We start from the raw sequence: 13,540 nt of genomic DNA on the forward strand, positions 1-13,540 counted from the left end.
ATTTTATTTATATAAAAATTATTGGTGTATTTTATTATTCTATACAAAAATTTATAATATATTACACATTTAATCTCCAAAAAGATTAGAATAAATTTATGTTAAAAATGCTTAAATAATCGAATTTAATATGATAATTAAATAATATACACTTTATTTTCATATTAACCAATTCTAAGGAAATAAGATTAAAATAACTTGAAACATCCTAATTAAAAATATGTTAAGAAACGTACCATATTGTTTAAATTATTCGAAATAAAAATATAACGGTATTTCCCAAATCATTATTGTTATTAAAAACGAAGAGATCAGTTAAAAAGTGTTAACATATTGACACTTACATTATCATTGTTAAATAAAAAATCATTTAACTGATACATTAAAATTTGAATTAAATTCTTGCATTTCATTATTACTTTACTGGTTTGTACAGGAAATATCAGACCGAGTTAGGTAGTAGCAACTTGAAGATAACATAGCATCGAAATACAGACTGCTCTGCAAACATAATGTTAGCAAGTAGCAAGATGGTATAATGTTTGCAAAATAAGCTCTATTATTGTGGTAATACTTATACTGAATGAATAATTCGGTGTCAAATCAATTAACGTCACTTACAAGATAGATAAGAAACATTAACCCTTAATCATATAGAGTAATAGATAATGCGAAGATTATGAAAGAAAATACGAAACAATTGTGCATAATAAGGAAATGTTCTATAAGGAAAGTGAAATAAATCATGATTCTTTGATCGAGAAATATTTAATCTGTCGTTAAACATATTGTACGTCAAGAAGCTTGAATAAACTTTACAAGACACGTTGTGACTCACCGATAACTAAAATTTTCACGTGACAGTCTGCATGCATACATTCGGGAAGATGAAATCTAATATATATTAGCATACGAACCTTATCAAATGATCGCCACCCTGCGGGTCGGCACTCGGTTTTTGACGGAATGATGGAAGTTTTCGGTGACTGGATCTCAAAAATCAGTCAAATCGATCGATGAAGGTTGAAGCTTCGTTCGTGTTGCAACCAGTGCCTGTCGAATTCTCTCGCGACCAATTCCCCGTTAAAAGTATCGAGAAAGAACATTCGTTTGTTCAGTCGTAACCGCTTAAAAGTTACGAGAGAACATCAACGCGCTAGTCGATTAACTCGAAAATCGTATTTAATTTCATGAAAAACTCGAAGAACCTGGTGAAACCGCAGAACTTCCTCCCACGGACACACCACCGAGCAAGAGCTCCCGGAAAGGTTCGTAAATGCATCCAATGCGAAGCATATTCGATTTCGCAACTCGAACTTCGAGTTTTTAAATCTCGATTATCGTACACGATCGATTACTCAATTTAAAATTATGAAAATAGTTTAAAGCAGTTAAAATATTCACGATTTAATTATTAATATTTAAAGCTGAAAATTGTTTATTTTAACTGTCTTGAAATTAATTTATCAAATGAATAAACTTTACATAACATAACACTTTTTTGAAAATATTATGACTTCAAAAGTTCTTTCGGTAATTTTAGACCAATGACCAAATTTTGTTTTTTTTAACGTGAGATTTATTTATAACCCTTTTTATACTATTTTACTTTATAATATAACATATTTTGCACAATAAGTAAAAGTCATGACTTATGTTATGAAATACAACTAAACTTTTTTATGATTTCAAATAATAAATAAATTGTTGTTACTTTTCCAGTATCTGTAAATATAGCATCAATTATCATCAACTTGTGCACTTCTTTAAATAACAGTAAAATTTAACTAGTTTTTGATGTTATTTCAAATATAAAATATTCCATGTTAAATTTTTTAGGGAAAAAATGTATAACTCTTTTTAAATTTTGCTACATAAAGTAAAATTAAAATAATAATTAATTGAAAAAGATGATAGATATGCAAACTTAATTTTGTTATATTAATCATATCATAATTATAATATTAATCACAAGTAATAATAAAATTTTAATAACCTTAAGAGTTAAATGAGTATCCTTGTTGTATATAATATGTATGTAATATTTGTGTATGTAATACATACACAAATTGATAAAGGTAGTTATACCTATTGATACAGATGGGTGTAGTATTTTATTAATTGTTTAAATAATGTGGACAAATATGTGTATAAAAATAGTAAAACTTTAAATGTAGCTTCCACTAACGTCAATCCACAAAGCAAGTACATTTGTTCAAAAACAAGTACTACTTTATTTTCTATTACAAGGTATGAAGACAAGAATAAAATATGAATTCCCATAGCCACTTTAGTCTTTTATTTGACAATATACATTCATAGCAATTAAATTTTTTTTAATTTTAAGCATTAAATAATATTTAAAACAAATTTAAACAAAAATATCTTTAAATTATACACTGTATCACACTATAGACCATATTCTTACAGGAGAACATTGTTTATGTTCTTTAGGAAATATTTGGAACATTGGAATACATACATACATCGAATACATAGATTCTTGACATTATTACTTAAATGTCCAACCATTGTAGCTAATTATATCTTCTTTTTTTGATAAGTTTACTATTACTCTTGTTCAACTATTACATGACAGAGGTTACTCATGCTATGTATATGCACATTTTATATACCATAAACAATAAAATTAATAAAATTGGAGAATTATCAAAAAATAATGTTTATTTATGTGTTCTTAGTCTCTCTAACTAGTAAATCATTTGCAATGAAGGACCTGACACATAATCTTACCAGTGCAATTCCACTAAAAAAATTTAATTTCATTACAATTATAATATTATTTTATTATTATACTATTAGATAAAATAATACCTAAGTACAGCAATTCCAGCTGGCATTATTTTCCGAGTATTCATATAACGATAACCCATAAAGCCACCAAGAATTATATTTGCTGTTACAGAGAGTGCAATATTTTTAGGATCTTGAGAAGTTTGATAAGCTCCATAACCCAAAATAGATCCAAAAAGAAGCCCAGCACCCAAAGAAGGAACTGATTCTGTAAAAAATTAAGAATTAATTTTCTTAATATAATAAGTTATTAAGAAAAGAAAGAAATAAAAATGATGACCAAAAGAATAAATATCAAAACCAGTTGATTAACAATTGGAAAACTGAAATTTGTTTGTAATATTCGTCTAATAACCAAATTTATTTACTAGGAAAAGAAGTAACTTTTTATAATATAAACTTACGCGCTTTTACATAACCAAGTACGCCACCAGCTGCTATTGTAGCGGCATATACATATCCAAATATGTCAGCAGGCATATTTTTATCGTAAGATTATAATTTTATTATTAATTGATTTACTTTTTGAAGTACTTCTTTCTTACTTGACTAGCCATTAGCAAGTTGCACATCACAGTTGTAATCGTGGTGCATCAGTTGTATAGAGGGTTTTTTTAATTTTTCTATTACAACGATTGTTGCGCTATCTATTGCAATTCAATACTTCATTGATACTAAATGGAGGTATATATACCAATAAAATACTGTATCTATGTCAATCATGTTACTTGATTTAAGTCTGTTTGTGAACATGACCAATTATTTTATAATGAAAGTATTATTATTAAAATTTAAAGCACCATTTAATTTATTTCGTGAACCAGATTATAAATTTTCTGCATTTAAAAATGACAGAAACTACATATTAATGAGTATTAAATATGTAAACTCAATATATGTACATATATACCAAAATTTTTAATCAATATGGAAAAAATCCTAAATAGTATGAAAATTAATTTAAAAAAAACATAAAATAATTTATTTTTTATAAAAATGTATATATAAAAAATTAATATACATTAGATATAAGAAAAAAAAATTGTAACTATGGTGTATGAAAGTATAATTGCATAATCATATGTAAAACACAAATTTAACATGATGACATATAGATACATGCATATATACGTATACATGCATACTCGCACACTCGTATACAATATACAATAAGTAATTGTATAAAAAAAGTACGTATTTCAGGTAACTGTTTACAATTGCGTAATATGTAATTCGAAAAAACTAATGACGTACTTATATCTATATAGCTATGTGTATCTTGACGCAGGTAATTTAAAAATCATTTTTATCAAACAATGCAAACATTGCAAACAATTTATAAACATGTATATATACAAGGTATCCTTTAATCGATGGTACAATTGTAAAAGGAGTGATTTTATGTGAAAAAGTAAGTCGGAAATGTAAGATATAATCTTTTCATACGAGGCTTTGTTGTTGGGAAAATAGATTTTACATATTTGATTGATATGGATACACTATGTCTCAATGTAACAGATCTTAATTATAGATTTGTAATTGCATTTATTATATCGGATAATTAATCTTGTTACTTTAGCAGTTGTTAAAAATGTCCATTCTGTCAAATACACAACTCTGCTCCTCCATTTAAATTTCTAAACAATTTCTAGCATACTTTACTGTTATATTTTATCAAACAGTAAAACGTCCTTACCATCTAACTGCTCGATATTTATGCGCATAATACTTATATAATAATCGTAAAATTGTCATAGGAGAACAGTGACGTTAGTTTGCAGCAAGCTCTGTTAAAACATAGTTAGATGCATTTGCACTAGACAAATATTTAAAGAGAATTTTCTCAAAAACGAGAGATTCGTATGAAAAATATTTGTTTCATGTTTTTAACTCATTTTTCTTCTGTAGAACTAGCCTTTTCCTGGTTATATCATCAGTTACAGGACACCCTCTATACAAATTCTTTCATGCTGGAATTTTATTGATATTATCTTTAGGTTGAAAATTGCTTAGTCAGCCACGTCATCTACGATTAAACTCATCGCAAGCGAGTGATCGTTGATTACAATTTATGTCATTAGTTTTCGTAATACTTCTAGTTAGTCACCTGCAGCGTGCTTGCTAACATTCTTTACATTTTGTTCCAGACTATGTTATCACAAAATATATTAGTACGAACGGGAAATATACTTTCCTTAAATGAGGCAAAAACAAAAGCAAGTCAAAATCCTACAGACGAGGTCAGTTTTTAAATTTTTTATGACAAAATTTGTAACTTAAATTTTTTCTATATTATAGTCAGGATCATAATTCTCGAGGTTATGTTTCCTTGAAAACTCAGTAAAGCATTATAGTCGTGATTTAAAATTTTTTTGTTTTTCAGCTAATTGAAACACTAAAAATTGTACTTCGTGACAATGAGGGGACAGATGAAAATCCAGTAATTGTATGATCAGTTTTTTATTTATTATTTGAAATTTCTGAAAAGTATATTATTAATGGCAATTTACTCACTTTCAGATTCAAGGTATAGAAGATAATGCATTGAAAGATATTAATAGAGAAGATGTTAAGATAACTGTTAAAGTATTTATTTCATCAGCTGATGTTAATTTATTAAAGGAAGCTATAGATCAAGGTAGCTATAATTTATTATAATCTGCTATTAGTTACACATGTCTGAGTATATTATGTTATACTACCTTTTTCAGTCTGTGATTCTTTAAATATAAATGCAATTGAATCTTTAGTAATTGCTTATTCAAGTAAGGAAAGTTCAGAAGAGTTATTAGCATCATTGAAACATTTATGGACTGGAGTAGAAGAATATGTGAAAATTGGCAAATTATCAAGTGTTGGTTTAAGTGATGTTGACACAAATGTATTTATTGACCTACTTCAATGGGCAAATGTAAAATTATTTTCTTTTTATTTGTATTTTTATAGCATTGTTGCTATTTCATATTTATTTAAATTTATTTATTTAAACAGATAAAACCAAATATTGTACAAATTAGTTTAGCTACATGTTGTGTTGTACCACCAGTTTTGCAGACATTTGCTAAAGAAAATGATGTACAATTATTAACACATAATGATCCTGGACGTAAGTGTATTTTTACATATTTACACAGATATGGTAATAAATCAAATAAGAGGTTATCTTTCATGATTTGTTTGTTGCTTACAGAAATTCTACATCAAGAAGACCTAAATGGAATATTTAATGCTCATACAAGTTTATATTGGATTACAAGATATCAAATTCATTTAAAATGTCGTGGTATCTTATCCTCAAAGGGTTATCTAGTGTATGTTAATAAAAAAATAACATAATATTATATTTTTAATAAAATCAGAAAGTAATGTTAATAATTAATAATTTGAACGATTCGCGCTATGATAGTAGTTATGTAGTTAGTACTTACAAAACTGCAGTACTTACAATAAGTTTTAGCCTATCGTATAAATATAATTTGTACTTGTAAAAAGATATTGTTACATATACTAAATTATTAAGATTGTTAACATAGTTAACAAATTTCTGTAAGGATTAATATATTAAAATCTTTCTTATGTATGACATGGATTTTCTATACACATCTACAGAAATAAATTTTTGGTTATTATAATTAAGGTAATGTATTTTTTAATTCTCCTATCTTCATCTCATTTCCTTGAATTTTTAATTTCCTTTCTTTTAATATCACTATATAATATATCACATAACGATACGGGAATACTTGCGCAGCACGCTTTGACAACCACTTGCACTTTCGGCACTGGATTTCGAAAAAGAATAGTCAAAATGGAAAAAAAATTGGTACACAAGTTAGAAAACAGCCTACTCTAACATGATATCAAATATTTCTGCCCTGTATGTTATATGACTAGCCGATCTACAAACCAACAGACATGTCATAGACATGACATCTAATAGATCTATGCTTGTAATATTCCATGAATCCGATATCTTTCTTCTGTTGCATGTGCCTGCTTATTTCAACAGAATATTGTTGAAATAAATTTCAACAATCAGGCTCTACTATCAGCAATAAAAGATGGAAAAACAATGGCTCATATTTCACACTACTTACTTACAACTGAACTATATATTAATACAAAACTCAAATTCTTTTGCGTAATTCAAAAGTGGTGATTCAAAGACAGAATATATGAGTCTGACTATATCGATATTGCTAGTTACTTTTGATGCTGTAGTGAGCTTCCTCGTCAAGCTAAGAGTGCGAGCTTTGGCTATGCGAGAGCTTAGAGTGTGCCCTACGAGTACGTATGGTTATTGCGAGCTTTCGATCTTACAAGATTTTTTATTGATTTTTGGTCGGAAGGTTTCGGTCTGAGAGCAAGTGGCAAAAGTTGACATTTTTCGATGACGGCCGAATCGATTGCGGGATCAATCAAACTAATCCTCAGGTGCATACGTATCATGTGTGCAAATTACGTGGGTGTAGGTCACGTCGTTCGAATTTTACAGCGTTTCAAAGTGGGACTGATAAGGAGAGTGCAAGTTCGTCGGGTCACCGATTTAGTTGAAATTTTGCAGGTTTGTAGATTTCGTCATGCAATTCAAGGATATATATCATTATAGCCGCCACTACTTAATACTTTTTGAGATATTTACGATTAAAGTTTTATTACTTCTGTACTTATAGATTTATTTCCAATGGTTTTCAAGTGGCGTTGTGGCCTATTAGGGACACCTGAAAATTCGTACGAATCAAGCTCGGGATTCGATTCCTGTCCACAGTTTAGTAGTTTTTTTAAATCTATTTTTTATTTTGTATTCATTTCTTGCCTATGAAAACATTGTAAATAAACAATTGTAAATAAAATTTCTTAATAAAAAAATTTGTTTTTTACGTTTTCCTATGCAAGTATATATTTATTACAAAACAATAAGAATATTATGCAAGAAAAACAGCTTTCTATAGCAATCTTATTTATTACAGAAAGAAAATGAAAATATAAATAATCATTAGATACAGGAAATACAAAACCTATCGCTCATGTAAGTGTAATTATTAAATTAAACATTATATAAGAATGCTGCTATAATTCCAACTTTGCTGGGCAGCTATAAACGTTCATGAATTAATTACAGAAAATTTTAAATTTATTAATTTTTTACTGCGGAATTGATTTATTAAGATGTTAAATTTGTATAGTGTATTAAGATGAAAAATTTTACCGATGCGATGCGATTAGCATCATCTATGATTTTGAATCTGAAACTCAGAAAAGTAATAGGAACACAGAATAGGTGAGAAGGTCGTCGACAAACTCGTCAAGTGACAGATAAGAAAAGAGAGGGGATAGAAAAGGATTGAAGGGCTCCGATAGTGAAAAGTTAACGAATTACTCAATTTCCGTGATTAATTTATAAACTTTTATAATTGCATTACAAAGCTGGAATTTTATTCAACATTCTTATACAATTTCCGTAAAAAATTTACCACTAATTGATTAGTTGTTAAATATTGCTTGATGGTGTTCATGATTTCGTAACAACGACCGTCACGATCTTCGGTGAAAATATTTAATATCAAACGAAACTAGAAGCAAAATGTGATCAAAAGTTATATGAGAAGATTCGTAAGAACATTGTTTTTGTAATGAGTGCATAAAGTTTCATAAATTAATTACGTAAAGGATAGTAATTAATAAAAAACCAATGGCGACTGAGACAATAATTCAAACACTGCGTAGAATAATCATTAATAATTAATTAATTAGGTACAAATTTATATCGAAAAATATATTGGAAAGTTCTTGAAGGATCTGCCTTTACGATGCAATTATAAAAGCTCATAAATTAATTACAGATATTGAGTAATTTGTTAATTTTCCACTACCGAATTGGTTTATTAGGAAGTATCAGAAGCACATAACCAGAGTTAGTAACCTATTCAAAGAAAATCAGTGTCATCTATGATTTTAAACTCGAAGCTCGGATTAGGTAGAAAGAACATAGATTGTGTCTGGGGGTCGCCTAAATCCACGTGATGTGGTGGACGAAATAAATAAAGCAATAAAACGACATAAATAACTAACACATTCTCTTCCCTTCTTTTTATTCGCTTAAGAATCCCATAAAGTTTTATACATTCTTTAATAAATTCAGCCCAAACAGTGGTTTTAATTAGACAATCAGCATTCATTTCTTTACCTGGCAGACGACAAATATGCAACGGTACGCCTTTACAACGCAATTATAAAAGTCATAAATTAATCACAGAAATTGAGTGATTCGTTAATTGTTTTTCAAGTGAACAGGAGAGTGCATAGGAAATGACGAAAAATAGCAAACAAATGCTGGAAGCATTGTTGTATGCATTTAGGTGTGCCTACATCACGGAAAAGAATGTAAGCCTTTGTATTAATATAACCTTCAGTTGTAATTAAATAGTGTAAGTTATGAGCCATTGTTTTTCCACCTTTTATTAGTGATAGCAGAGCTTGGTACAGAAAAGACAGTATTCTGTTGAAATAAACAGTGTTGAAATAAACAGGCACTTGCAGCAATAGAAAAATATTTGACTCATGGAATATCATCAGCGTAGAGCTATTAGGTACCAAGCATTTTATTTTATAGCGAGAAGAAATGGAAGCAGCAATACAATTATGTTATGATATGTCTATTAGATTCAAGGTCAGCGAACCATATAACATACAAGATAGAAATTTTTGGTCAAATAAAGATTCAGATGATGGAGATGACTGAGGCAGACAAAAAGGAATGAAATTAATTTAGGTGATGGCCTCTTATAACAATTAAATATAGAGAATAAGGTGAGATTGAAAGGTATATTGTATTCCTGATCTAAATAAATATTAATAACAGTTGTAAAAGTCAATGATCATTGCTAATGCGTTAATTTTCAGAATGCTGAAGCTGAGATATATAAAGAAAAGAGGTAGGTTCGAATGAAAGCAATGAGTGGAGGAAATGTACATTATTTTGAATGCAGAAACAGGAAATGGGCAGCATATATATCAACAGAGAAGGATGAGTGCCAGGGAAATGCTAATATAAGGATCAATGAAGAGATGGAGAATGAACACTTGGTAATAGTTATAAAAATTAAAGATAAATTGAATATAGAGTGTAAAGGTATTAAGGCACAAATGTGTAGAAATATCGAACTTGGAACTTATAAAAGCAGCAAGATTAATGGGGCTGTGGCACATCATGGATTTGATTGGGCGAATAAAACCAATGTCAAACCTGCTGATGATTATTCGAGAAAAGAACTATTTGGTTGATTGATTTATAAATGACTAAAGATTTAATATGAAATATTATTGACGAAGGATTTATTTCATTAAGGGAGACAGACAAACGAGTAATATTTATATACAAGCACCACCCACTTTGGATAAAGTAAGTATTTGTTATATTTCAATGGATTATATATGTTTTTAAAAATTTGACCGATATACAATATTTACTTTCTTTTTTTTTTTATTAACATATTATATAATTTCTAATTTGAATTACAATAATAAATAATAAATTTTAATAAATTTGATTTTAAAAGTATTTTACATTAATAAAACTAATATATTTCTTGTAACTAGGTTACAATGAAGACAACTGTTGTTGATATTGAGTTAGAATTATGGGCAAAAGAAACTCTAAAGGCATGTAGAAATTTCATACAATTATGTATGGAAGGTTATTAGGATGACACTATATTTCATAGAATTATCAAAGGATTCATAACACAAGGTGGTAATCCCACGGGTACAGGTTTATATTTAAAAATAAAATGAATTCCTGTTTTATTCAAAAATAGTTATTGGATATGTGTGTTTTAGGACAAATTTCACACAAGATTACATTTTTGTCGACGAGATTTAATTTGTACTGCTAATGCTGGAAAAGATGACAATGGTTCCCAATTCTTCTTTACTCTTGGTTCTACATCAGAATTGCAGTGTAAACATACAATCTTCGGTAAGGTTACTGGAGAAACTATGTATAACATGCTTAAATTCGAAGAAGCACCTGCAGATGAGGTAAATTTAATGTTTACAAGAAAATATATCAAGAATTGATATAAATATAATATTTCCTCTTTTTTGTAGAATGATAGACCAGTTTATCCTCCAAGATTGATAAAAATTATATTATAGAATCCATTTTGTGATATTACACCAAGGATAATAGTACAGGAAGTACTAAAATAAAAATCATATATGTTTGTAGAATTTAGCCCTGATAGTATTATTCTTTGTAATGAAAAATTTTGTTACAGAGATTTCAATCTTTTATCATTTGGTGAAGAAGCAAAGGAAGATAAAGAAGAATCCGTGATATGGAATAAAAAATTTAGTGGTTATCACAGCGCGTGATAATTTAACTGATCCAAAATTAAGGAAAGTGACGACGAAGTAAAAGCTAAAGAAGAATTAGAAGTCATAAAGAAAGAGAAACAGTTAGTGTTTACATTATAATTATGTTATAGAAAGTCGGAATTTTTATTGACTGTCTTATATTTATATTTTCAGAGCAATAAAGGAAAGGATGAAAAGTAAATTGAGAGATACAAAAAAGGAATCGAAGAAAGTAGAAAATTATAAAATAGATGATGTTGAAGATGATAAAGATATAAAGGAAAATGAATAGGGAATAAAGAACTTATGGGGTTTAGCACGAGAGAAAGCCGAGGAGATACACGATAAGAGATATCAAGAATTATTAGGATAACTCATGTATTCGAATAGAATCATTTATCATATGCCTATAAATATTGTACATATATATTTGGTCATTATAATGATAATTATTACGTGATATGTATTACGAAACATCTTTTTCTCGCAACGGTCCGTGGTACGGACATCTACTCAGATTCTAATGTCTATATGTCATTGTTTATTATGTCGTTAACAATTAACGTTTATATGTGAAATTTTCAAAGTGAATAGAAAGTACTTTAGCATATAACCATTGCAGTTCCATTTTTTTTTACCAAGAAAAAAATCACTCATCTTCATCTGTGACTTCATATTCGTCTATAATTAATTCATCAACTTTAAAAATTGCATTGTAAAGACACAGCCTTACCGAGCTTTCTAATATAATTCTGGACATGAATTCCTTGTTATTTAAATAATTATTGGTGATTATTGCATACAGTGTTTGAACTATTGCAGTAAATACTAATGGTTTATTCTTCCATTAGCATAATGGAATAATTAATAATTCAAGTTCATGAATTAATTATAGAAATTTGGAATTTTTCGTAACAGAAATATATTTATATTTGCTTCATTGATATTATTAAATATAAGAAACATCATCTGATATTTCACATCGATGCTTTAGTAAATGGCTATTTCAAAGACGAAGTATCTTCCCGCGAAAACAAGGCACAGCTTTAACCAATCGCAGAACACTTCTGGTCGACGCGATGCCGGTAGCACATGATGCAATATTTACACACGTTACAGTGAAACTTTCAGTCCCTGAAGAAAACGTTTCGTGAAGTAGTGTTATCATTGATCAGTCTTTTAATTACTACAACTGAAGAAAGAAATATTCAAGAAATATAATCTGCAGTATTAGTTATTACTTCGAAACATTGCACAACTTATGCAACATCCTTGTGATATGTACGATAGGACCACAACACAAGATAAAGAAATTAAGAGAACTTTACCAAGAACAGGATAATTAACTGTGAACGTTGTTCGGTGGTAACACACTATATGTGGAAAAAAGTGAAGGTGCACACGTGAAATAAAGTAACGGAAGTACAAGTTCCAGTGAAATCGTGCTACACAGTTCAATTTCATCGTTTATATTTCTGTAATTAGGCTTTCGAATTAGATTTTTTCACTATCACAACGTTGACCAGGCTTTTCTCTATATCGTATGTCGATTTTTCTATGATTTCCACCATTCATGTTAGAATTTAGTGACTAAGGTGTCCGTAGCTGTGAAATCGTGATGCGTAATAGACTTTCTTCCCTTCTATTTCCGAAATTAAGCTTTTTGATTAGGTTTGTTCTGTATATCCGCGTAGAGGGAATTCTTCCTCAATGGGATTGGATATTTATTTCCGGTTTCGAGCGTGCGTTTTCGAACTATAGTGCCGAAAGTGTCAGTGGTTTTCAGATCGTGCTGCGTAATAGACTTTTTTGTCTTCTATTTTTTGAATAAGGCCGTTTGAATCGGATTTTTCGACATATTCGCGTAGAGCGATTCTTTCCGTAACGGGATTGGATATTTTTTTTCGGTTTCGAGCATGCGTTTTCCAACAATAGTGACCCAAGTGTCAGTGGTTGTCAGATCGTGCTGCGCAATAGACTTCTTTGGCTTCTATTTTTTGAATTAGGCCTTTTGAATCGGATTTTTCCACATATTCGCGTAGAGCGATTCTTTCCGTAACAGGATTGGATACTTTTTTTCGGTTTCGAGCATGCGTTTTCCAACAATAGTGACGCAAGTGTCAGTGGTTGTCAGATCGTGCTGCGTAATAGAGATTTTTGGCTTCTATTTTTTGAATTAGGCCTTTTGAATCGGATTTTTCCACATATTCGCGTAGAGTGATTCTTTCCGTAACGGGATTGGATATTTTTTATTGGTTTCGTGCGTGCGTTTTCGAACAATAGTGCCGCAAGTGTCAGTGGTTGTCAGATCGTGCTGCGTAATAGACTTTTTTGGCTTCTATTTTTTGAATTAGGCCTTTTTAATCGG

The 13,540-nt window shown here is 29.3% G+C and overlaps 3 protein-coding genes across 4 annotated transcripts in view; 1 reads left to right on the forward strand and 2 right to left on the reverse strand.

The window, feature by feature from the left end:
* LOC108552418 (ornithine decarboxylase) overlaps nucleotides 1–1,170 on the reverse strand; it is a 5,782-nt gene extending 4,612 nt beyond the window's left edge. For both annotated transcript variants that reach the window (XM_017906948.1, XM_017906952.1), the window contains exon 1: nucleotides 918–1,170. The gene's annotated coding sequence lies outside the window, so the exon portion shown is untranslated. The remainder of the gene's footprint in view (nucleotides 1–917) is intronic.
* Nucleotides 1,171–1,172: 2 nt separating this feature from the next.
* Gclm (Glutamate-cysteine ligase modifier subunit) lies at nucleotides 1,173–6,150 on the forward strand. Its single transcript, XM_017906919.1, has 7 exons — nucleotides 1,173–1,268; nucleotides 4,962–5,054; nucleotides 5,198–5,260; nucleotides 5,335–5,452; nucleotides 5,526–5,725; nucleotides 5,806–5,920; nucleotides 6,005–6,150. Exons 1-7 carry the CDS (start codon nucleotides 1,191–1,193, stop codon nucleotides 6,148–6,150), a joined length of 813 nt encoding a protein of 270 aa, XP_017762408.1. The 5' UTR covers nucleotides 1,173–1,190.
* On the reverse strand, nucleotides 2,484–3,451 carry LOC108552419 (transmembrane protein 14C). Its single transcript, XM_017906953.1, has 3 exons — nucleotides 3,219–3,451; nucleotides 2,836–3,022; nucleotides 2,484–2,767 (listed from the first exon to the last, which is right to left on the reverse strand). Exons 1-3 carry the CDS (start codon nucleotides 3,292–3,294, stop codon nucleotides 2,689–2,691), a joined length of 342 nt encoding a protein of 113 aa, XP_017762442.1. The 5' UTR covers nucleotides 3,295–3,451; the 3' UTR covers nucleotides 2,484–2,688.
* Nucleotides 6,151–13,540: the final 7,390 nt, after the last annotated feature.

Source organism: Eufriesea mexicana, unplaced genomic scaffold (genome assembly GCF_001483705.2).
Source record: "Eufriesea mexicana isolate 0111107269 unplaced genomic scaffold, ASM148370v2 scaffold6562, whole genome shotgun sequence".
In the NCBI taxonomy this organism is placed as follows: Eukaryota; Metazoa; Arthropoda; class Insecta; order Hymenoptera; family Apidae; genus Eufriesea; species Eufriesea mexicana.